General features: G+C 47.9%; 1 protein-coding gene across 1 annotated transcript in view; it reads left to right on the top strand.

The window, feature by feature from the left end:
- Window positions 1-1477: 1477 nt before the first annotated feature.
- Window positions 1478-24425, top strand: part of LOC112237564 (nectin-2-like) — a 68282-nt gene continuing 45334 nt past the window's right edge. Inside the window, exon 1 of the mRNA XM_024406176.2 lies at window positions 1478-1623. Coding sequence (XP_024261944.1) covers window positions 1484-1623 — 140 coding nt within the window. The 5' untranslated portion in view covers window positions 1478-1483. The remainder of the gene's footprint in view (window positions 1624-24425) is intronic.

Consider the following 24425-nt stretch of genomic DNA (forward strand, 5'->3'; position numbering starts at 1 on the left):
TACATGCGTGCGTGTGTGCCTCTAACCCTGTTACAGGGGCAGAGTCACTGGCTTGCTGGGGCTCTCTCATGCCGTCCCTGGAGGGGGTGCGTCACCTGAGTGGGTTGATTCACTGTTGTGGTCATCCTGTCTGGGATGGCGCCCCCCCCTTTGGGTTGTGCCGTGGCGGAGATCTTTGTGGGCTATACTCAGCCTTGTCTCAGGATGGTAAGTTGGTGGTTGAAGATATCCCTCTAGATATTCCTCTAGTGGTGTGGGGGCTGTGCTTTGGCAAAGTGGGTGGGGTTATATCCTTCCTGTTTGGCCCTGTCCGGGGGTGTCCTCTCCTTCTCTCTTTCTTTCTCTCTCTCGGAGGACCTGAGCCCTAGGACCATGCCCCAGGACTACCTGACATGATGACTCCTTGCTGTCCCCAGTCCACCTGGCCATGCTGCTGTTCCAGTTTCAACTGACCTGAGCCGTAGGACCATGCCCCAGGACTACCTGACATGATGACTCCTTGCTGTCCCCAGTCCACCTGGCCATGCTGCTGCTCCAGTTTCAACTTCCACCTGACTGTGCTGCTGCTCCAGTTTCAACTGTTCTGCCTTATTATTATTCGACCATGCTGGTCATTTATGAACATTTGAACATCTTGGCCATGTTCTGTTATAATCTCCACCTGGCACAGCCAGAAGAGGACTGGCCACCCCACATAGCCTTGTTCCTCTCTAGGTTTCTTCCTAGGTTTTGGCCTTTCTAGGGAGTTTTTCCTAGCCACCGTGCTTCTACACCTGCATTGCTTGCTGTTTGGGGTTTTAGGCTGGGTTTCTGTACAGCACTTTGAGATATCAGCTGATGTACGAAGGGCTATATAAATACATTTGATTTGATTTTGATTTGATTTGCTCATAGTTTTGTGTGTGATGAATGGTTTACGCGTTTAAAAAATCTTGAGTTGCAAGGAACAATATTTGCAGACTAGCTTTTCAGTCAGACGCATAGTTGTCTACAGAGTGGTTGGATGATGGAGTAGTAGAAATCCAGATAGGCTGTAACTAACACTATGGTGTCTCTCTCTCTTACTACGGGACAGCTTACCTTTAGCCTGGGGAGAGACTTAACTTATAACTGCGGTCTTGAAGTTGGTATTCAAATCACAAATTCTTTCTGATGAGAAATCGTTTCTCTAGTTCTCTCTCTCTCTGCCCCTCTCTCTCTCTCTCTCTCTGCCTCTCTCTCTCTCGCTGCCTCCCTCTCTCTCTCGCTGCCCCCCCTCTCTCTCTCTTGCTCCCTCTCTCTCTCTCTCTCTCGCTCTCTCTCTCTCTCTCTCACTCCATCTCTCTCTCGCTGCCCCTTCTCTCTCTCTGCCCCTCTTTCTTCCCCCTCTCTCTCTCCTCCCTCTTCTTTCGATCAGCCTTTATGCCACGGGTGATGTTCTGAACTGTAACTGCTCTCTCGTTCTAACTATCATCACTCTCTCCTCTCCTCCACAGAGAAGCCGATGGCCCGAGGCCCTCCCGGAGGAGTCTTGGGGGTGCTGGGTGGGGTCGTAGCCGCTGGGCTCCTCATCGCCATAGCCGTCACTGTCTTCATGGTCTGCCGGCGGCAGCAGAAGACACGCACCAACACTGACAATGACCTGTGAGTTCCCAAGGGCGGGTGGGGCAAGTGGGTGGGGCAAGTGGGTGGGGCAAGTGGGTGTGGTAAAATATATATATATATATATTTGTTTGTTTAATATAAGTAATTTGAAATTATTTATACTTTTACTTTTGATACTTAAGTATATCTTTGCAATCACAATTTTATTTTGATACTCGAAACCATATACGTTTAGACTGTTACACAGGTAGTTTTTTACTGGGTGACTTTCACTTTTACTTGAGTCATTTTCTATTAAGGTATCTTTACTATTACTCAAGTATGAGGCATATATCTGGGGAAGGGTATAAAACAATTTCTAGAGTATTGAACTTTTCCAAGAGAACAGTGATCTCCATCATTGGGAAATGGAAAAAATATGGAACTACCCAGACTCTGCCTAGAGCTGGCCGTCCGACCAAACTGAGCAACCAGGCAAGAGGACCTTGGTCAGGGAGGTGACCAAGAATCCAATGGCCACTCTGATAGAACTACAGAGTTCCTTGGCTGATATGGGAGAACCTGCCAGAAAGACAACAGACTCTTCAGCATCACCAATCTGGGCTTTATGGGAGAGTGGCCAGACAGAAGCCACATCTGAGAAAATTGCACATGACAGCACACCTGGAGTTTGCAAAAAGGCACGTGAAAGACTCTGACGGCATAAGGCAAAATATTATGTGGTCTGATGAGACAGAAATGTAACTATTTGGCCTGAATCACCTGAATCACCTGTCTAACATCATCCCTACTGTGAAGCATGATGGTGGCAGCATCATGCTTTGGGGATGATTTTCAGCAGCAGAGACCGGGAGACTGGTAAGGATAGAGGGAACAATGAATGGAGCCAAATACAGGCAAATCCTTGATGAGAACCTGCTTCAGAGTGCAGATTTACATTCCAACAGGACAATGACCCCAAGCATACAATAAAAGCAAAGCTGGAATGGCTTCAGAACAAGAACGTGAAAGTCCTTGAGTTGCCCAGTCAAAGCCCAGACTTGAATCCCACTGAAAATCTGTGGAAAGACTTGAAGATTGCTGTTCACCGCCGCCCCCCATCTAACTTAACAGAGGTTGAGAAAATATGGCATGGAAAAAAATCCGCAAATTCAGATGTGCAAAGCTGATACCAAAGAAATCTCAAAGCTATAATGTCCTCAAAGTGCTTCTACAAAGTATTGACCCAGGGGTGTGAATACTTATGTCAATTACATTTCTGTATTTTATTTTCGATAAATGTGCAAACATAAAAAAATGTTTAGTCTGTCATTATGGGGTATTGTGGGTAGACGGGTGATCTACATGTTTTCTTTCTCCATTCATTTTGAATTCAGGCTGTAACACACCAAAATGTGGAATGAGTAGGCTCAGTAGAATAGGCTCAGTAGAATAGGCTCAGTAGAATAGGCTCAGTAGAATAGGCTCAGTAGAGAGAGAGAGAACCTCTCCCAATGCTGAGAACCAATTAGTGATCAGGTCAATCATCCCAACCAACCTGGGACACTGTAAAGATGTGCCAGAGTTTCAGACTCAGCACAGAATGGACACCCCTCCCCAACAGTAGGATCCAGGTGTACCAGCTGCATGTTAGTGGCTATGGCTCCATGTATTATCCTCCATTGGAGGTCAGATGTCCACTTATCAATAGGCAGTTTGTATAATGATCGCCAACAGCCCTTTGGGGAGGCACCTGGACCAAGCACACCCGCCCACCTCGTCGGTTTTACCCCTTCCAGGGAAGAGGCATGGGACACCTTTACACATATTCTGTACATGGCCTTCTTTCCCACCTCCTTGAACTCCCCCAGCTTCGGAGCTGCCTATTTCTCAGCCCCAGAAACTAGAATATGCATACAATTGTCAGATTAGGATAGGAAACACTCTAAAGTTTCAACAACTGTAAAAATATTGTCTGTAACTGATATTGCAGGCCTGAGGAAAATCCAATCAGGAAGTGCCTTCTATTTTGAAACCTCTCTGTTCCTATGCATGCCTATCCTCCATTTAAAGGGATATCAACCAGATTCCTTTTTTCAATGGCTTCCCGAAGGTGTCAACAGTCTTTAGACATAGTTTAAGGCTTTTATTTTAAAAAATGAGCGTGAAGGATCACATTGCGTAAGTGGATAGGTGGGGGCTCTCAGAGTGAGTTTTGCGCAACTGAGTAAAGCCGCCATTGTTCCTCCCACTGTTATTGAAAAACCTACACACTCGGTTGATATATCATTGAATATATATTTTAAACAACCTGAGTATTGATTATAAAAAACGTTTGACATGTTTCTGTGGACATTATGGATATTATTTGGAATATACGTCTGCGTTGTGTCGTGACTGCTCTTTCCTGTGGATTTCTGAACATAACGCGACAATCAAATGTTATTTGTCACATACACATGGTTAGCAGATGTTAATGCGAGTGTAGCGAAATGCTTGTGCTTCTAGTTCCGACAATGCAGTAATAACCAACAAGTAATCTAACTAACAATTCCAAAACTACTGTCTTATACACAGTGTAAGGGGATAAAGAATATGTACATTTTTTATTTCACCTTTATTTAACCAGGTAGGCTAGTTGAGAACAAGTTCTCATTTGCAACTGCAACCTGGCCTAAGGATATATGAATGAGTGATGGTACAGTGCAGCATAGGCAAGATACAGTAGATGGTATCGAGTACAGTATATACATATGAGATGAGTATGTAAACAAAGTGGCATAGTTAAAGTGGCTAGTGATACATGTATTACATAAGGATGCAGTCGATGATATAGAGTACAGTATATACGTATGCATAAGAGATGAATAATGTAGGGTAAGTAACATTATATAAGGTAGCATTGTTTAAAGTGGCTAGTGATATATTTACATCATTTCCCATCAATTCCCATTATTAAAGTGGCTGGAGTTGAGTCAGTGTCAGTGTGTTGGCAGCAGCCACTCAATGTTAGTGGTGGCTGTTTAACAGTCTGATTGCCTTGAGATAGAAGCTGTTTTTCAGTCTCTCTGTCCCAGCTTTGATGCACCTGTACTGACCTCGCCTTCTGGATGATAGCGGGGTGAACAGGCAGTGGCTCGGGTGATTGATGTCCTTGATGATCTTTATGGCCTTCCTGTAACATCGGGTGGTGTAGGTGTCCTGGAGGGCAGGTAGTTTGCCCCCGGTGATGCGTTGTGCAGACCTCACTACCCTCTGGAGAGCCTTACGGTTGTGGGCGGAGCAGTTGCCGTACCAGGCGGTGATACAGCCCGCCAGGATGCTCTCGATTGTGCATCTGTAGAAGTTTGTGTGCTTTTGGTGACAAGCCGAATTTCTTCAGCCTCCTGAGGTTGAAGAGGCGCAGCTGCGCCTTCTTCACGATGCTGTCTGTGTGAGTGGACCAATTCAGTTTGTCTGTGACGTGTATGCCGAGGAACTTAAAACTTGCTACCCTCTCAACTACTGTTCCATCGATGTGGATAGGGGGGTGTTCCCTCTGCTGTTTCCTGAAGTCCACAATCATCTCCTTAGTTTTGTTGACGTTGAGTGTGAGGTTATTTTCCTGACACCACACTCCGAGGGCCCTCACCTCCTCCCTGTAGGCCGTCTCGTCGTTGTTGGTAATCAAGCCTACCACTGTTGTGTCGTCCGCAAACTTGATGATTGAGTTGGAGGCGTGCGTGGCCATGCAGTCGTGGGTGAACAGGGAGTACAGGAGAGGAACGCACCCTTGTGGGGCCCCAGTGTTGAGGATCAGCGGGGAGGAGATGTTGTTGCCTACCCTCACCACCTGGGGGCGGCCCGTCAGGAAGTCCAGTACCCAGTTGCACAGGGCGGGGTCGAGACCCAGGGTCTTGAGCTTGATGACGAGCTTGGAGGGCACTATGGTGTTAAATGCCGAGCTGTAGTCGATGAACAGCATTCTCACATAGGTATTCCTCTTGTCCAGATGGGTTAGGGCAGTGTGCAGTGTGGTTGAGATTGCATCGTCTGTGGACCTATTTGGGCGGTAAGCAAATTGGAGTGGGTCTAGGGTGTCAGGTAGGGTGGAGGTGATATGGTCCTTGACTAGTCTCTCAAAGCACTTCATGATGACGGAAGTGAGTGCTACGGGGCGGTAGTCGTTCAGTTACCTTAGCTTTCTTGGGAACAGGAACAATGGTGGCCCTCTTGAAGCATGTGGGAACAGCAGACTGGTATAGGGATTGATTGAATATGTCCGTAAACACACCGGCCAGCTGGTCTGCGCATGCTCTGAGGGCGCGGCTGGAGATGCCGTCTGGGCCTGCAGCCTTGCGAGGGTTAACACGTTTAAATGTCTTACTCACCTCGGCTGCAGTGAAGGAGAGACAGCATGTTTTCGTTGCAGGCCGTGTCAGTGGCACTGTATTGTCCTCAAAGCGGGCAAAAAAGTTATTTAGTCTGCCTGTGAGCAAGACATCCTGGTCCGTGACTGGGCTGGATTTCTTCCTGTAGTCCGTGATTGACTGTAGACCCTGCCACATGCCTCTTGTGTCTGAGCCATTGAATTGAGATTCTACTTTGTCTCTGTACTGACGCTTAGCTTGTTTGATAGCCTTGCGGAGGGAATAGCTGCACTGTTTGTATTCGGTCATGTTACCAGACACCTTGCCCTGATTAAAAGCAGTGGTTCGCGCTTTCAGTTTCACGCGAATGCTGCCATCAATCCACGGTTTCTGGTTAGGGAATGTTTTAATCGTTGCTATGGGAACGACATCTTCAACGCATGTTCTAATGAACTCGCACACCGAATCAGCGTATTCCTCAATATTGTTATCTGACGCAACATGAAACATCTCCCAGTCCACGTGATGGAAGCAGTCTTGGAGTGTGGAGTCAGCTTGGTCGGACCAGCGTTGGACAGACCTCAGCGTGGGAGCCTCTTGTTTTAGTTTCTGTCTGTAGGCAGGGATCAACAAAATGGAGTCGTGGTCAGCTTTTCCGAAAGGGGGGCGGGGCAGGGCCTTATATGCGTCGCGGAAGTTAGAGTAACAATGATCCAAGGTCTTTCCACCCCTGGTTGCGCAATCAATATGCTGATAAAATTTAGGTAGTCTTGTTTTCAGATTAGCCTTGTTAAAATCCCCAGCTACAATGAATGCAGCCTCCGGATAAATGGTTTCCAGTTTGCAAAGAGTTAAATAAAGTTCGTTCAGAGCCATCGATGTGTCTGCTTGGGGGGGGGATATATACGGCTGTGATTATAATCGAAGAGAATTCTCTTGGTAGATAATGCGGTCTACATTTGATTGTGATGAATTCTAAATCAGGTGAACAGAAGGATTTGAGTTCCTGTATGTTTCTTTCATCACACCATGTCTCGTTAGCCATAAGGCATACGCCCCCGCCCCTCTTCTTACCAGAAAGATGTTTGTTTCTGTCGGCGCGATGCGTGGAGAAACCCGTTGGCTGCACCGCCTCGGATAGCGTCTCTCCAGTGAGCCATGTTTCCGTGAAGCAAAGAACGTTAGTCTCTGATGTCCCTCTGGAATGCTACCCTTGCTCGGATTTCAACAACCTTGTTGTCAAGAGACTGGACATTGGCAAGAAGAATGCTAGGGAGTGGTGCACGGTGTGCCCGTCTCCAGAGTCTGACCAGAAGACCGCCTCGTTTCCCTCTTTTTCTGAGTCGTTTTTTTGGGTCGCTGCATGGGATCCCCTCCGTTGTCCTGTTTGTAAGGCAGAACACAGGATCCACGTCGCGAAAAACATATTCTTGGTCGTACTGATGGTGAGTTGACGCTGATCTTATATTCAGTAGTTCTTCTCGACTGTATGTAATGAAACCTAAGATGTCCTGGGGTACTAACGTAAGAAATAACACGTAAAAAAACAAAAAACTGCATAGTTTCCTAGGAACGCGAAGCGAGGCGGCCATCTCTGTCGGCGCCGGATATCACACCTCGGTATTTTGGGTATAAAAATAATCTTTATGGAACAAAAGGAACATTTATTGTGTAACTGGGAGTCTCGTGAGTGAAAACATCTGAAGACCATCAAAGGTAAACCATTTTTTTGATTGTTTTTTTGATTTCCGTGACCTAGCTACTTAATGCTTAGTGTACATAATGTTATGTTATGCTATCGATAAACTTACACAAACACTTGGATTGCTTTCGCTGTAAAGCATATTTTCAAAATCTGAGACGACAGGTGGATTAACAAAAGGCTAAGCTGTGTTTTCCTATATTGCACTTGTGATTTCATGAATATGAATATTTTTTTTGTAATTTTATTTGACTGTGGCACTATGCTATTCAGTGGTTGCTGATGACAATTATCCCGCTACCGGAATGGGTAGCGTCAACAAGTTAAAGCGTTTGAGAGAACCTCACATCTTCACCCCCTGTAATAAAAACTGTCACGTCATCTGCATACGCAGACAGTGCTATTGTGGGACCCTTCATTACACCTGGCACAGAGAAACCAGTAAGCTTCGCTCTTAAAAAAAAAGGCTAAGCCTTTGGCTAACCCCCCCCACATGACCCATGTGACCCACATTTAAACGATAACTCTAAAGTCTGCTCCGGTGAGTCCAAAAACATAAACAGCTGTCGCCGAAATGACATTACCTGTTTCAACACCGGGTGTTTGCAACCCAACGGGACAACCTTAATTGAACTGGCGAACTTCCCAAAGCGCAATAACCAATTGCTTTTCAAACACCTGAAACGAGCAGTTGTAATCTGAATTAGGGGAAAAAGGCCATTCTTGAACATGGGAGGAGAAATTCCTACTAATTTACTAGAGAACCAGTTTGGATTTAAGTATAACTTTTTGTATGACTGATGCCTTTCGTGAGAGGTCTAATGCTTTAATATTTAATAATTTCTGCCCTAAGAATTCATATTTGTTATATAAATAGGCCCTTTTAATTTTGTCTGGTTTGCCATTCCAAATTAAATTGAATATTTTTTGTTCATATAGTTTAAAAAGCATGTCACTAAGTGTAGGCAAAACCCTAATAAAATAGATAAACTGTGATATGTCTAAAGAGATAATCAGGGTGATTTTTCCACAAATAGACAGGTATTTTCCTTTCCATGGTAGCAAAGTTTTACCTATTTTTGCCAACTTTCTATAAAAATGTATTTATTCTTAATTTTGGGATTTGTATACCGAGTGTGTCCACATCTCTGTCAGACCATTTAATTGGTAAACTACAGAGTAATGTAAAATTGGCATTTTTGTATGATCCAATACGTAATATAGGACACTCATCATAATTGGTTTTAATCCAGAGATTATAGCAAAAGTGTCTAGGTCTTCAATGAGGCCGTGGAGAAATTCTGATTGTAGTTTTAAAAGAACATAAATCATCAGCGTCCGTCGTTAGAATGAGACCTCTACGTTGTATGCGTACATTCTCTTTTAATGAATAAACACCGAACAAACCAACAAAATGAACAAACGAAATGTGAAGCTATACAAAATAGTGCTGACAGGCAACTACACATAGTCAAGATCCAACGAAACACAAAGGGGAAATGGCTGCCTAAATATGATCCCAAATCAGAGACAACGATAAACAGCTGTCTCTGATTGGGAACCATATCAGGCCAACATAGAAGTACAAATTCACCTAGATGACTCACCCAAGTCACCATCACGCCCCAACCAACACAGAGAAAAACCAGCTTACTATGGTCAGGGTGTGACAGTACCCCCCCCAAAGGTGCGAACTCTGACTGCAAAACCTGACTCAATAGGGGAGGGTCCGGGTGGGAATCTATGATGGATGACGCAGGGCGTCGGTGCCGGTGCGGGTCGCATCGCTGGAAGCTCCGGACCGTGGGTCGTCGCTGGAGGCACCGGACCGTAGATCGTCGCAGGAGGCTCTGGACTAAGAACCCCTGCTGAAGGCTCTGGACTGCCGACCTTTACTGGAGGCTCTGGACCGCCGACTGTCGCTGGAGCCTCGGGATCACCGACTGTCGCTGGAGGCTCCGGACTGCAGATCGTTTCAGGAGGCTCCGGACTGCAGACGTCTCAGGAGGTTCCGGACTGCGGACCGTCTCAGGAGGTTCCGGACTGCGGACCGTCTCAGGAGGTTCCGGACTGCGGACCGTCTCAGGAGGTTCCGGACTGCGGACCGTCTCAGGAGGTTCCGGACTGCGGACCGTCTCAGGAGGTTCCGGACTGCGGACCGTCTCAGGAGGTTCCGGACTGCGGACCGTCTCAGGAGGTTCCGGACTGCGGACCGTCTCAGGAGGTTCCGGACTGCGGACCGTCTCAGGAGGTTCCGGACTGCGGACCGTCTCAGGAGGTTCCGGACTGCGGACCGTCGCAGGAGGTTCCGGACTGCGGACCGTCTCAGGAGGTTCCGGACTGCGGACCGTCTCTCTGGAGGTTCCGGACTGCGGACCGTCTCTCTGGAGGTTCCGGACTGCGGACCGTCATTGGAGTTTCCGGACTAAGAAAAGTAGTTGGAGGTTCCGGACTGTGAATTGTCGCCGGGAAGCTCCGGACTGGGAACTGTCGCCGGGAAGCTCTGGACTGTGGAGGCGCACTGGGGGCCCGATGCGTGGGACCGGCACAGGTGTCACCGGGCTGATTTCACGCACCTCAGGGCGAGTGCGGCGAAGAGGCACAGGACGTACTGGACTGTGGAGGCGCACTGGAGACCTGATGTGTGGGACCAGTACAGGTGGCACTGGGCTGATGACACGCACCTCAGGGCGAGTGAGGAGAGGAGGCACACGACGCACTGGAATTTGAAGGCGCACTGGAGGTCTAGAGCGCAGAGCTGGCACAACCCTTCCTGACTGGATACTCACTCCAGCCAGGCAAGTGCGGGAAGCTAGCATAGGACACACTGGGCTATGAAGGCACACTGGAGACCTGATGCATGGGTGCGGTACCGGTGGCACCGGGCTGATGACACGCACCTCAGCACGCCCACTCTGCAGCGCTCTCAACGCCAGCACCTCTCTCGGGAATCTTGCGCCAGCTCCTCACTCGACTCCCTGACTGGCTCCATGTGCCCCCCCCCCAAAAAATGTATTGGGGTTTCTGTGGCCTTCCTCCCTGACGTCGCTGCTTTCCTCTCATGCTCCTAGGCGACTCTCGCCACGGAAGGTGATCCTGTCCTGCCAGGATTTCCTTCCAAGTCCATGATCCCTTCCCATCCAGGATCTCTTCCCAAGTCCATGATCCTTCCTCCTTCTGGGCACACTGCTTTGTCCTTTGTTGGCGGGATCTTCTGTCACGTCCTTCGTTAGAATGAGACCAAGGCACAGCGTTGTGTGCGTACATTCTCTTTTAATGAATGAACAAGATCCCACGAAACACAAAGGGGAAATGGCTGCCTAAATATGATCCCCAATCAGAGACAACGATAAACATATGTCTCTGATTGGGAACCATACCAGGCCAACATAGAAGTACAAATTCACCTAGATGACCCACCCAAGTCACCAATAACGCCCCAACCAACACAGAGAAAAACAGCTTACTATGGTCAGGACGTGACACAATGACACTTTAGTTTTTAAGACAATAATTTCTAATCCCTGAATATTATTGTTGTATCTAATTTTAATAGCAATGGCAATAATAAATATACAGTGGGGAGAACAAGTATTTGATACACTGCCGATTTTGCAGGTTTTCCTACTTACAAAGCATGTAGAGGTCTGTAATTTTTACCATAGGTACTGTACCAATTTTTTTTACCCTTTTCTTTAAACTAGGCAAGTCAGTTAAGAACAAATTCTTATTTTCAATGACTGCCTAGGAACAGTGGGTTAACTGCCTGTTCAGAGGCAGAACGACAGATTTGTATATACCCCACTGTATATACAGATGGTGGACAACCTTGTTTTACTCCTCTAGATAGTTTCAAACTTTCTGAGATATAGCCATTATTTACTATTTTATACCTAGGGTTCCTATACATAACTTCACCCGATTTTATAAGAGATTCCCCAAAATTGAAATCTTCTAGGCATTTATATATAAAGTCCAGTCGTACTTTATCAAAAGCCTTTTCAAAATCAGCTATGATCAGTTAATATTTCGTAGTATATTATATTGTTTCCAGTACTTGTCTTATATTATTTTCAATGTATCGTCCATGTAAAAAACCTGTCTGATTAGGATGAATAATATCTGACAATTCCTTTTAATTCTATGCGCCAAGCATTTTGCTAGGATTTTTGCATCACAACACTGAAGTGTAAGAGGTCTCCAATTTTTTAAATGGACTGGATCTTTATATATAGCACTTGGGTCCTGTTTCAGTAATAATGATATCAGACCTTCAAATTTTTATTTTGGATACAATAAAAATATCAAGGTCTTTCTGAGAGGCCCAGATCTTGAAATTATCAATTTTGGGTAATAAACTACAAATATTAAAATGTAAAAATGTCAAACCTTTTCTGCATTTAAATCATACAGAGTTTCAATACAAGTCAGATTACTTTGAGATTTCAGAACAACAGCAGACTCAAATATTGGATTATATCTATTCGGAAAATTAGGAATAGCAATTACATTTCTCTGGTTAGCACCATTTGGCATGTCACCACTTTCAGATACAACATGTGGAACTCTCATAGAGACCAAAGAGGAGATGGTAAAAACTGACTTACATGTAATGATAATATTGTCCTCACCTCAATTTAGTTTACCAAGAACCTTTTCAAAGTTTGATTGCAACAGCTGGGAGCCATTTTCACCCAGGTGAATTCAGTCTTCCACAAAGTAGCCTGGCCCATTCCAGAAGGAGTCAAAATTGTCAGCGAAGGACATACCCAAGTCCTTGGTCAGAAGCATTAACCACTGGTGAAGAGACCAAAGACAGCTAAAACACTCAACGAGATGGATTTGGGCTGAGACAATTATTTGTCCTGCTAATTCCTGTGCATTCTCCAAGAAATTGTCACTTAGCTTTACAGATTTCACACACATAATATCATTAGAACCAATATGCAACAAAACTGTTTTCAGAGCAGGAATCTTTTTCTTGATGGTGGGCATGACTTCTGATAACTCCAATACCTCCAGGAAAACAAAGTGACGGGTATTTCATCCACCGATGTAACCAAGGAGCTTCCCATAATAATGGTTGATGGCTGTTGTCCATTTCGAGCCGGAGCCCTCAGCCCAAGCATTGCCCCATCAGGGGCTCCTCTAACTCGCCCCCCACAAATGACAGGAATAGCAGAGCCCACCTTATTCCCCGGAGATCACAATGTTGGCCGATACTGAAGGAACCTCTGATTATTTGCGTAGACTACGGAGAAATAATTTTAATAACAATCCTTTGGGCAAATCAGATGTCAATGTAGCCTACATAAACCCTACCTCACTGCAAATGTACTTTCACATACAGCTTGTGTAAGAAAGATTAGAGGAGTTACTTTCAACTATTTAATGTTATTTAGGTAGTCTACGCAAATGAGTATGGAAGATGATCAATGTCTAAATGAGTTGACATGATAACTCCACTGAATCAAACACAGCTTGTTTCCTAGCTAAGCAGGGTCAGAGGTGAAAAAAGTATCCAATTGTCATACTGTAGTAAAAGTAAAGATAGCTTAATAGAAAATGACTCAAATAAAAGTGGACGTCACCCAGAAAAATACTACTTGAGTAAAAGTCTAAAAGTATTTGGTTTTAGTATATGTACAGTTGAAGTCGGAAGTTTATGCAGATGCAGAGTTTGCAGAGTTGCAAAGAAAAAGCCGTATCGCAGACTGGCCAATAAAAAAGAAAAGATAAAGATGGGTAAAAGAACACAGACACTGGACAGAGGAACTCAGTTTAATACGGGTCCTACGTGTAAATCGAACCCTGGCGTTGCGCTACCAACTGATATAACACAGACACTGGACAGAGGCACTCAGTTTAATACGGGTCCTATGTGTGAATCGAACCCTGGCGTTGCACTACCAACTGATATACAGTTGAAGTAGGAAATGTACATACACTTAGGTTGGAGTCAGTAAAACTTGTTTTTCCACCACTCCACAAATGCATTGTTAACAAACTATAGTTTTGGCAAGTCGGTTAGGACATCTACTTTGTGCATGACACAAGTCATTTTTCCAACAATTGTTTACAGACAGATGTCACCGGTTAAATGCACTTCGGTTACTTTAAAGGAAGGAGAGGAGAGAGGTTATAGAATGATTTTTAAGCCTTGAGATAATTGAGACATGGATGGTGTGTCAGAGTGTAAATGGACTAGACAAAAAATTGAAGTGCCTTTGAACGGGGGATGGTAGTAGGTGCCAGGCGCACCAGTTTGGGGGATGGTAGTAGGCCACTTGGGGCTCCCAAGTAAGTCACTGCATCTCAGTGTCCTACCGAGTCCCATAGGGCGGCACACAATTGGCCCAGCATCGTAGGGTTTGGCCGGGGTAGGCCATCATTGTAAATAAGAATTTGTTGTTCTGACTTGCCTAGTTAAAGAAAATAGTTTGTGTCAAGAATGACATCGCTGCTGTTTCTTTGATGCTCAACAGTTTCCCGTGTGTTTCATGAATGGCCCATCACCTAAAGGAAATCCAGCCAATTTAACACAACTGTGTGAAGCTTTGGAGTCAATGTTGGCCAGGATCCCAATGAAACGATTTTGACACCCTGTGGAGTCCTTGCCCTGATCAATTGAGGCTGTTCTGCGGGCTTTTCCTAATGTTTGTTATACTCAGTGTATATATTGAATATAGGAATAAAAATATTTTTAATATATAATTTTCTATGTGTAATTTTCAAAGCAATTTCAACCTAATACATAGTTCTGCCAATTATGTTGAAATTCGATTGATTGGACGACTTGTTAATCAGGTTATGACCAAAAGTATGTTGACACCTGCTCGTCGAACATCTCATTCCAATATCATGGGAATTCATATTGAGTTGTTCCCCCCTTTGCTGCTATAACAGCCTCTACTCTTCTGGGAAGGCTTTCCACTGTGTGAGCTTCCATTCAACCACAAGTTAGTTAGTGAGGTTGGGCACTGATGTTGGGCAATTAGGCCTGGCTCACAGTCGACATTCCAATTCATCCCAAAGGTGTTCGATGGGGTTGAGGTCAGGGCTCTGTGCAGGCCAGTCAAGTTCTTCCACAACGATCTCAACAAACCATACCATTTCTGTATGGACCTCACTTTGTGCACAAAAGGCATTTTCATGTTGAAAAAGAAGGGCCTTCCCAAGTCTGGAAGCAAGGGCCAGCAGCATACCACCCTGCATTACACTGCTGGCTTGCTTCTGAAGCTAAGCAGGGATGGTTCTGGTCAGCAGCATACCACCCTGCATTCCACTGCTGGCTTGCTTCTGAAGCTAAGCAGGGATGGTCCTGGTCAGCAGCATACCACCCTGCATTACACTGCTGGCTTGCTTCTGAAGCTAAGCAGGGTTGGTTCTGGTCAGCAGCATACCACCCTGCATTACACTGCTGGCTTGCTTCTGAAGCTAAGCAGGGATGGTTCTGGTCAGCAGCATACCACCCTGCATTCCACTGCTGGCTTGCTTCTGAAGCTAAGCAGGGTTGGTTCTGGTCAGCAGCATACCACCCTGCATTACACTGCTGGCTTGCTTCTGAAGTCAAGCAGGGTTGGTTCTGGTCAGCAGCATAGCACCCTGCATTCCACTGCTGGCTTGCTTCTGGAGCTAAGCAGGGTTGGTTCTGGTCAATCCCTGGATGGGAGACCAGATGTTACTGGAAGTGGAATTGAAGGGCCAATAGGAGGCTCCCATTCCTCTGGTCTAAAATAAAAAAATCCAGATTGCCCTGTGTAGGGTGCTGTCTTTTGTATGGTATTTTTAAATGGGTGCACTCATTGTAATATCAGGGGTGTTAACCCTGGTGTCCTGGCTAAATTCCCAATCTGACCATCATGGTCACCTAATCATCCCCAGCTTACAATTGTCTCATTCATCCCCCCTCCAGTAACTATTCCCAAGGTCATTGCTGTAAATGAGAATGTGTTCTCAGTCAACTTTCCTGGTAAAATAAAAAACCGCTGCCACAAATTTGGCAGAGGCAGTTTGGACCTCAGTAGTGAGTGTTGCAACCAAGGACAGATCATTTTTATATGCTTCACAACTCTGCGATCCCGTTCCGTGCGTTTGTGTGGCCTACCACCTCGGGGCTGAGCCGTTGATGCTTCTGGACATTTCCACTTCACAATAACAGCACCTACAGTTGAGCGGGGCAGCTCTAGCAGGGCAGAAATGTGACAAACTGACTTGTCGGACAGGTGGCATCATATGACGGTGCCATTACATGACGGTGCCACATTGAAAATCACTGAGCTCTTCAGTATGGCCGTCCTACTGCCAATGTTTCCTAAAGAAATTGCATGGCTATGCCCTAGATTTTACACACAAATCAGCTGGGCTAGGCAATCTGGACCCTCTCTTTCTAAAATTATCCACCGCAATTGTTGCAACCTCTATTACTAGCTTGTTCAACCTTTCTTTCGTATCGTCTGAGATCCCCAAAGCTTGGAAAGCTGCAGCAGGGGAGACACTCCAGACCCAAACTGTTACAGACCTATATCTATCCTACCCTTCCTTTCTAAGGTCTTCGAAAGCCAAGTTAACAAACAGATCACCGGTCATTTTGAATCCCACCGTACCTTCTCCGCTATGCAATCTGGTTTCTGAGCTGGACATGGGTGCACCTCAGCCACGCTCATGGTCCTAAACGATATCATAAACGGCATTGATAAAGTACAATACTGTGCAGCCATATTCATAGATCTGGCCAAGGCTTTCGACTCTGTCAATCACCACATTCTTATTGGCAGACTCAACAGCCTTGGTTTCTCAAATGATTGCCTTGCCTGGTTCACCAACTACTTCTCAGGCAGAGTTCAGTGTGTCAAATCGGAGGGCCTGTTGTCCGGACTTCTGGCAGTCTCCATGGGTGTGCCACAGGGTTCAATCCTCGGGCCGACTCTTTTCTCTGTATACATCAATGATGTTGCTCTTGCTGCTGGTGATTCTCTGATCAACCCCAACGTAGACGACACCATTCTGAAACATTTCTGGGCCTTCTTTGGACACTGTGTTAACTAACCTCCAGACAAGATTCAATGCCATACAACTTTACAACTCTTAAATGCAAGTAAAACTAAATGCATGCTCTTCAACCGATCACTGCCCTCAACCGCCCGCTCGGCCAGCATCACTACTCTGGACAGTTCTGGCTTAGAATATGTGAACAATTACAAATACCTAGGTGTCTGGTTAGACTGTAAACTCTCCTTCCAGACTCCCATGAAGCATCTCCAATCCAAAATTAAATCTAGAATCGGCTATTTCGCAACAAAGCATCCTTCAATCATGCTGCCAAACATACCGTCGTAAAACTGACTATCCTACCGATCCTTGACTTCGGCGATGTCATTCACTCCAGTGTTTAATTGCTAAATTGTGATTACTTCGCCACTACGGCCTATTTATTGCCTTAGCTCCCTAATCTTACTTCATTTTCACACAATGTATATAGATTTTTTAAATATTGTTATTGACAGTTTGTTTGTTTATTCAATGTGTAACTCAATTGTTTGTGTCGCACTGCTTTGCTTTATCTTGGTCAGGTCGCAGTTGTAAATGAGAATTTGTTTTTAACTGGCCTACCTGGTTAAATAAAGGTGAAACACATTGTCAACCTACCTTTTTATATGCAGTGTATGTCATTTGAAGTTTACCCTAATATCAATGTTTACAACGCTGTTTTAAAACAGAGCTCGTTGATAACATTTTTCAAATCCAAAGTATTTTCCACATTGATACCGGGTCACAATGCATTGACAAATGACGATGAAACAACATTGGAAGGTAACTGCTTTGGTCTGGGACACCTTGACTAGGGAGAGGAGTAGGAGACACCTGGACTAGGGAGAGGAGACACCTGGGTTAGGGAGAGGAGTAGGAGACACCTGGACTAGGGAGAGGAGACACCTGGACTAGGGAGAGGAGACACCTGGACTAGGGAGAGGAGACACCTGGACTAGGGAGAGGAGACACCTGGACTAGGGAGAGGAGTAGGAGACACCTGGACTAGGGAGAGGAGACACCTGGGTTAGGGAGAGGAGTAGGAGACACCTGGACTAGGGAGAGGAGTAGGAGACACCTGGACTAGGGAGAGGAGACACCTGGACTAGGGAGAGGAGACACCTGGACTAGGGAGAGGAGTAGGAGACACCTGGACTAGGGAGAGGAGTAGGAGACACCTGGACTAGGGAGAGGAGACACCTGGGTTAGGGAGAGGAGTAGGAGACACCTGGACTAGGGAGAGGAGTAGGAGACACCTGGACTAGGGAGAGGAGTAGGAGACACCTGGACTAGGGAGAGGAGACACCTGGACTAGGGAGAGGAGACACCTGGACTAGGGAGAGGAGACACCTGGACTAGGGAGAGGAGACACCTGGACTAGGGAGAGGAGACACCTGGACTAGGGAGAGGAGACACCTGGACTAGGGAGAGGAGACACCTGGACTAGGGAGAGGAGACACCTGGACTAGGGAGAGGAGACACCTGGACTAGGGAGAGGAGACACCTGGACTAGGGAGAGGAGACACCTGGACTAGGGAGAGGAGACACCTGGACTAGGGAGAGGAGACACCTGGACTAGGGAGAGGAGACACCTGGACTAGGGAGAGGAGTATGAGACACCTGGACTAGGGAGAGGAGTAGGAGACACCTGGGTTAGGGAGTAGGAGACACCTGGACTAGGGAGAGGAGTAGGAGACACCTGGACTAGGGAGAGGAGACACCTGGGTTAGGGAGAGGAGTAGGAGACACCTGGACTAGGGAGAGGAGTAGGAGACACCTGGGTTAGGGAGTAGGAGACACCTGGACTAGGGAGAGGAGTAGGAGACACCTGGACTAGGGAGAGGAGACACCTGGGTTAGGGAGAGGAGTAGGAGACACCTGGACTAGGGAGAGGAGTAGGAGACACCTGGACTAGGGAGAGGAGTATGAGACACCTGGACTAGGGAGAGGAGTAGGAGACACCTGGGTTAGGGAGTAGGAGACACCTGGACTAGGGAGAGGAGACACCTGGGTTAGGGAGAGGAGTAGGAGACACCTGGACTAGGGAGAGGAGTAGGAGACACCTGGACTAGGGAGAGGAGTAGGAGACACCTGGACTAGGGAGAGGAGTATGAGACACCTGGACTAGGGAGAGGAGACACCTGGGTTAGGGAGAGGAGTAGGAGACACCTGGACTAGGGAGAGGAGTAGGAGACACCTGGGTTAGGGAGTAGGAGACACCTGGGTTAGGGAGTAGGAGACACCTGGGTTAGGGAGAGGAGTAGAAGACACCTGGACTAGGGAGAGGAGTAGGAGACACCTGGGTTAGGGAGAGGAGTAGGAGACACCTGGGTTAGGGAGAGGAGTAGGAGACACCTGGACTAGGGAGAGGAGTAGGAGACACCTGGACTAGGGAGAGGAGTAGGAGACACCTGGACTAGGGAGAGGAGTAGGAGACACCTGGACTAGGGAGAGGAGTAGGAGACACCTGGACTAGGGAGAGGAGTAGGAGACACCTGGACTAGGGAGAGGAGTAGGAGACACCTGGACTAGGGAGAGGAGTAGGAGACACCTGGACTAGGGAGAGGAGTAGGAGACACCTGGACTAGGGAGAGGAGTAGAAGACACCTGGACTAGGGAGAGGAGTAGAAGACACCTGGACTAGGGAGTAGGAGACACCTGGACTAGGGAGAGGAGTAGAAGACACCTGGGTTAGGGAGAGGAGTAGGAGACACCTGGACTAGGGAGAGGAGTAGGAGACACCTGGACTAGGGAGAGGAGTAGGAGACACCTGGACTAGGGAGAGGAGTAGGAGACACCTGGACTAGGGAGAGGAGTAGGAGACACCTGGACTAGGGAGAGGAGTAGGAGACACCTGGACTAGGGAGAGGAGTAGGAGACACCTGGACTAGGGAGAGGAGTAGGAGACACCTGGACCAGGGAGAGGAGTAGGAGACACCTGGACTAGGGAGAGGAGTAGGAGACACCTGGACTAGGGAGAGGAGTAGGAGACACCTGGACTAGGGAGAGGAGTAGGAGACACCTGGACTAGGGAGAGGAGTAGGAGACACCTGGACTAGGGAGAGGAGTAGGAGACACCTGGACTAGGGAGAGGAGACACCTGGACTAGGGAGAGGAGACACCTGGACTAGGGAGAGGAGACACCTGGACTAGGGAGAGGAGACACCTGGACTAGGGAGAGGAGACACCTGGACTAGGGAGAGGAGACACCTGGACTAGGGAGAGGAGACACCTGGACTAGGGAGAGGAGACACCTGGACTAGGGAGAGGAGACACCTGGACTAGGGAGAGGAGTAGGAGACACCTTGACTAGAGAGAGGAGTAGGAGAGACCTGGGTTAGGGAGAGGAGACACCTGGGTTAGGGAGAGGAGTAGAATACACCTGGACTAGGGAGAGGAGTAGGAGACAACTGGGTTAGGGAGAGGAGTAGGAGACACCTGGACTAGGGAGAGAAGTAGGAGACACCTGGACTAGGGAGAGAAGTAGGAGACACCTGGACTAGGGAGAGGAGTAGGAGACACCTGGACTAGGGAGAGGAGTAGGAGACACCTGGACTAGGGAGAGGAGTAGGAGATACCTGGACTAGGGAGAGGAGTAGGAGACACCTGGACTAGGGAGAGGAGTAGGAGACACCTGGACTAGGGAGAGGAGTAGGAGACACCTGGACTAGGGAGAGGAGTAGGAGACACCTGGACTAGGGAGAGGAGTAGGAGACACCTGGACTAGGGAGTAGGAGACACCTGGACTAGGGAGAGGAGTAGAAGACACCTGGGTTAGGGAGAGGAGTAGGAGACACCTGGACTAGGGAGAGGAGTAGGAGACACCTGGACTAGGGAGAGGAGTAGGAGACACCTGGACTAGGGAGAGGAGTAGGAGACACCTGGACTAGGGAGAGGAGACACCTGGACTAGGGAGAGGAGACACCTGGACTAGGGAGAGGAGTAGGAGACACCTGGACTAGGGAGAGGAGTAGGAGACACCTGGACTAGGGAGAGGAGTAGGAGACACCTGGACTAGGGAGAGGAGTAGGAGACACCTGGACTAGGGAGAGGAGTAGGAGACACCTGGACTAGGGAGAGGAGTAGGAGACACCTGGACTAGGGAGAGGAGTAGGAGACACCTGGACTAGGGAGTAGGAGACACATGGACTAGGGAGAGGAGTAGAAGACACCTGGGTTAGGGAGAGGAGTAGGAGACACCTGGACTAGGGAGAGGAGTAGGAGACACCTGGACTAGGGAGAGGAGTAGGAGACACCTGGAATAGGGAGAGGAGTATGAGACACCTGGAATAGGGAGAGGAGTATGAGACACCTGGACTAGGGAGAGGAGTATGAGACACCTGGACTAGGGAGAGGAGTATGAGACACCTGGACTAGGGAGAGGAGTATGAGACACCTGGACTAGGGAGAGGAGTATGCAATGAGACACCTGGACTAGGGAGAGGAGTATGAGACACCTGGACTAGGGAGAGGAGTAGGAGACACCTGGGTTAGGGAGAGGAGTAGGAGACACCTGGACTAGGGAGAGGAGACACCTGGGTTAGGGAGAGGAGTAGAATACACCTGGACTAGGGAGAGGAGTAGGAGACAACTGGGTTAGGGAGTAGGAGACACCTGGACTAGGGAGAGGAGTAGGAGACATCTGGGTTAGGGAGAGGAGTATGAGACACCTGGACTAGGGAGAGGAGTATGAGACACCTGGACTAGGGAGAGGAGTAGGAGACACCTGGACTAGGGAGAGGAGTAGGAGACACCTGGACTAGGGAGAGGAGTAGGAGACACCTGGACTAGGGAGAGGAGTAGGAGACACCTAGACTAGGGAGAGGAGTAGGAGACACCTGGACTAGGGAGAGGAGTAGAAGACACCTGGACTAGGGAGAGGAGTAGGAGACACCTGGGTTAGGGAGAGGAGTAGGAGACACCTGGGTTAGGGAGTAGGAGACACCTGGACTATTGAGAGGAGTAGGAGACACCTGGACTATTGAGAAAAGTAGGAGACACCTGGGTTAGGGAGAGGAGTAGGAGACACCTGGACTAGGGAGAGGAGTAGGAGACACCTGGACTAGGGAGAGGAGTAGGAGACACCTGGACTAGGGAGAGGAGTAGGAGACACCTGGACTAGGGAGAGGAGACACCTGGACTAGGGAGAGGAGACACCTGGACTAGGGAGAGGAGACACCTGGACTAGGGAGAGGAGACACCTGGACTAGGGAGAGGAGACACCTGGACTAGGGAGAGGAGACACCTGGACTAGGGAGAGGAGTAGGAGACACCTTGACTAGGGAGAGGAGTAGGAGACACCTGGGTTAGGGAGTAGGAGACACCTGGGATAGGGAGAGGAGTATGAGACATCCTGGACTAGGGAGAGAAGTATGAGACACCGGGACTAGGGAGAGGAGTATGAGACACCTGGACTAGGGAGAGGAGTATGAGACACCTGGAATAGGGAGAGGAGTATGAGACACCTGGACTAGGGAGAGGAGTATGAGACACCTGGACTAGGGAGAGGAGTATGAGACACCTGGACTAGGGAGAGGAGTATGAGACACCTGGACTAGGGAGAGGAGTATGAGACACCTGGACTAGGGAGAGGAGTAGGAGAGACCTGGGTTAGGGAGAGGAGACACCTGGGTTAGGGAGAGGAGTAGAATACACCTGGACTAGGGAGAGGAGTAGGAGACAACTGGGTTAGGGAGAGGAGTAGGAGACACCTGGACTAGGGAGAGAAGTAGGAGACACCTGGACTAGGGAGAGGAGTAGGAGACACCTGGACTAGGGAGAGGAGTAGGAGACACCTGGACTAGGGAGAGGAGTAGGAGACACCTGGACTAGGGAGAGGAGTAGGAGACACCTGGACTAGGGAGAGGAGTAGGAGACACCTGGACTAGGGAGAGGAGTAGGAGACACCTGGACTAGGGAGAGGAGTAGGAGACACCTGGACTAGGGAGAGGAGTAGGAGACACCTGGACTAGGGAGTAGGAGACACCTGGACTAGGGAGAGGAGTAGAAGACACCTGGGTTAGGGAGAGGAGTAGGAGACACCTGGACTAGGGAGAGGAGTAGGAGACACCTGGACTAGGGAGAGGAGTAGGAGACACCTGGACTAGGGAGAGGAGTAGGAGACACCTGGAATAGGGAGAGGAGTATGAGACACCTGGACTAGGGAGAGGAGTATGAGACACCTGGACTAGGGAGAGGAGTATGAGACACCTGGACTAGGGAGAGGAGTATGAGACACCTGGACTAGGGAGAGGAGTATGAGACACCTGGACTAGGGAGAGGAGTATGAGACACCTGGACTAGGGAGAGGAGTAGGAGACACCTGGGTTAGGGAGAGGAGTAGGAGACACCTGGACTAGGGAGAGGAGACACCTGGGTTAGGGAGAGGAGTAGAATACACCTGGACTAGGGAGAGGAGTAGGAGACAACTGGGTTAGGGAGTAGGAGACACCTGGACTAGGGAGAGGAGTAGGAGACATCTGGGTTAGGGAGAGGAGTATGAGACACCTGGACTAGGGAGAGGAGTATGAGACACCTGGACTAGGGAGAGGAGTAGGAGACACCTGGACTAGGGAGAGGAGTAGGAGACACCTGGACTAGGGAGAGGAGTAGGAGACACCTGGACTAGGGAGAGGAGTAGGAGACACCTGGACTAGGGAGAGGAGTAGAAGACACCTGGACTAGGGAGAGGAGTAGGAGACACCTGGGTTAGGGAGTAGGAGACACCTGGACTATTGAGAGGAGTAGGAGACACCTGGACTATTGAGAAAAGTAGGAGATGCCAAAGTGGGCCAAAGTTGTGCACCACAAGGTCCTGGGTCAACGTTGTGTACCACAAGGTCCTGGGCCAAAGTCGTGCACTACAGTATATAGGTAATACGATTTTATTTCAGAGTCAGCCTACATGATTGGTTGTCATTTCAGAGTCAGGCTAGGTGATTGGTTGTCATTTCAGAGTCAGCCTGGGTGATTGGTTGCCAGGCGAAGCGAGGGTTGCCATGATGCTACATTCCCTTTTCCAGGTTTCCCAGAGGCTCATGGGAAGCGAGATGGGGTGTACGGTCGCTATTGGCTCTCCTTCCTCACCAAGATAAAGAGTTTTGCAGAGCGTAAAATCTGGGTTTAGATGCACATGTGTCCAACTCACATGATAACTCACATCAACTCACATGATAGGATTAGGATGCTGATTTAATATTTTAGGGGGCCCCACATCCTTCACAAACATGTAATTGATTAGATTTTTAAAGGCTTTGAATATTACAGATGTAGGATCTGTAATAGGATCCTTAATTTGTTGCAGGAAAATGCTAACTAGTAGTGTATTCAAGGTTTTAAAACGCTTCTAAAGTTTGTAATTTCCACTTTAAATTGATCAATGCCTTCAAAAATGTTAAATTAATTATAATTCTTACAATAATTCACATTTTCGGTTGCTGATGTATTTTTTTACTGATGTGAGAAACTATTAAAAATAAAGATCCTACACCGGTAGCATTACAGATGGGGAGCTTCACTCCAGTACATCCTGTTCTATGTTCGCTGCACTGAACCCAGGCCCAATACCAGATACCACACTGAACCCAGGCCCAATACCAGATACCACACTGAACCCAGGCCCAATACCAGATACCACACTGAACCCAGGCCTAATACCAGATACCACACTGAACCCAGGCCCAATACCAGATACCACACTGAACCCAGGCCTAGTACCAGATACCACACTGAACCCAGATACCACACTGAACCCAGGTCCAATACCAGATACCACACTGAAC

Source organism: Oncorhynchus tshawytscha, linkage group LG13 (assembly GCF_018296145.1).
Source record: "Oncorhynchus tshawytscha isolate Ot180627B linkage group LG13, Otsh_v2.0, whole genome shotgun sequence".
In the NCBI taxonomy this organism is placed as follows: Eukaryota; Metazoa; Chordata; class Actinopteri; order Salmoniformes; family Salmonidae; genus Oncorhynchus; species Oncorhynchus tshawytscha.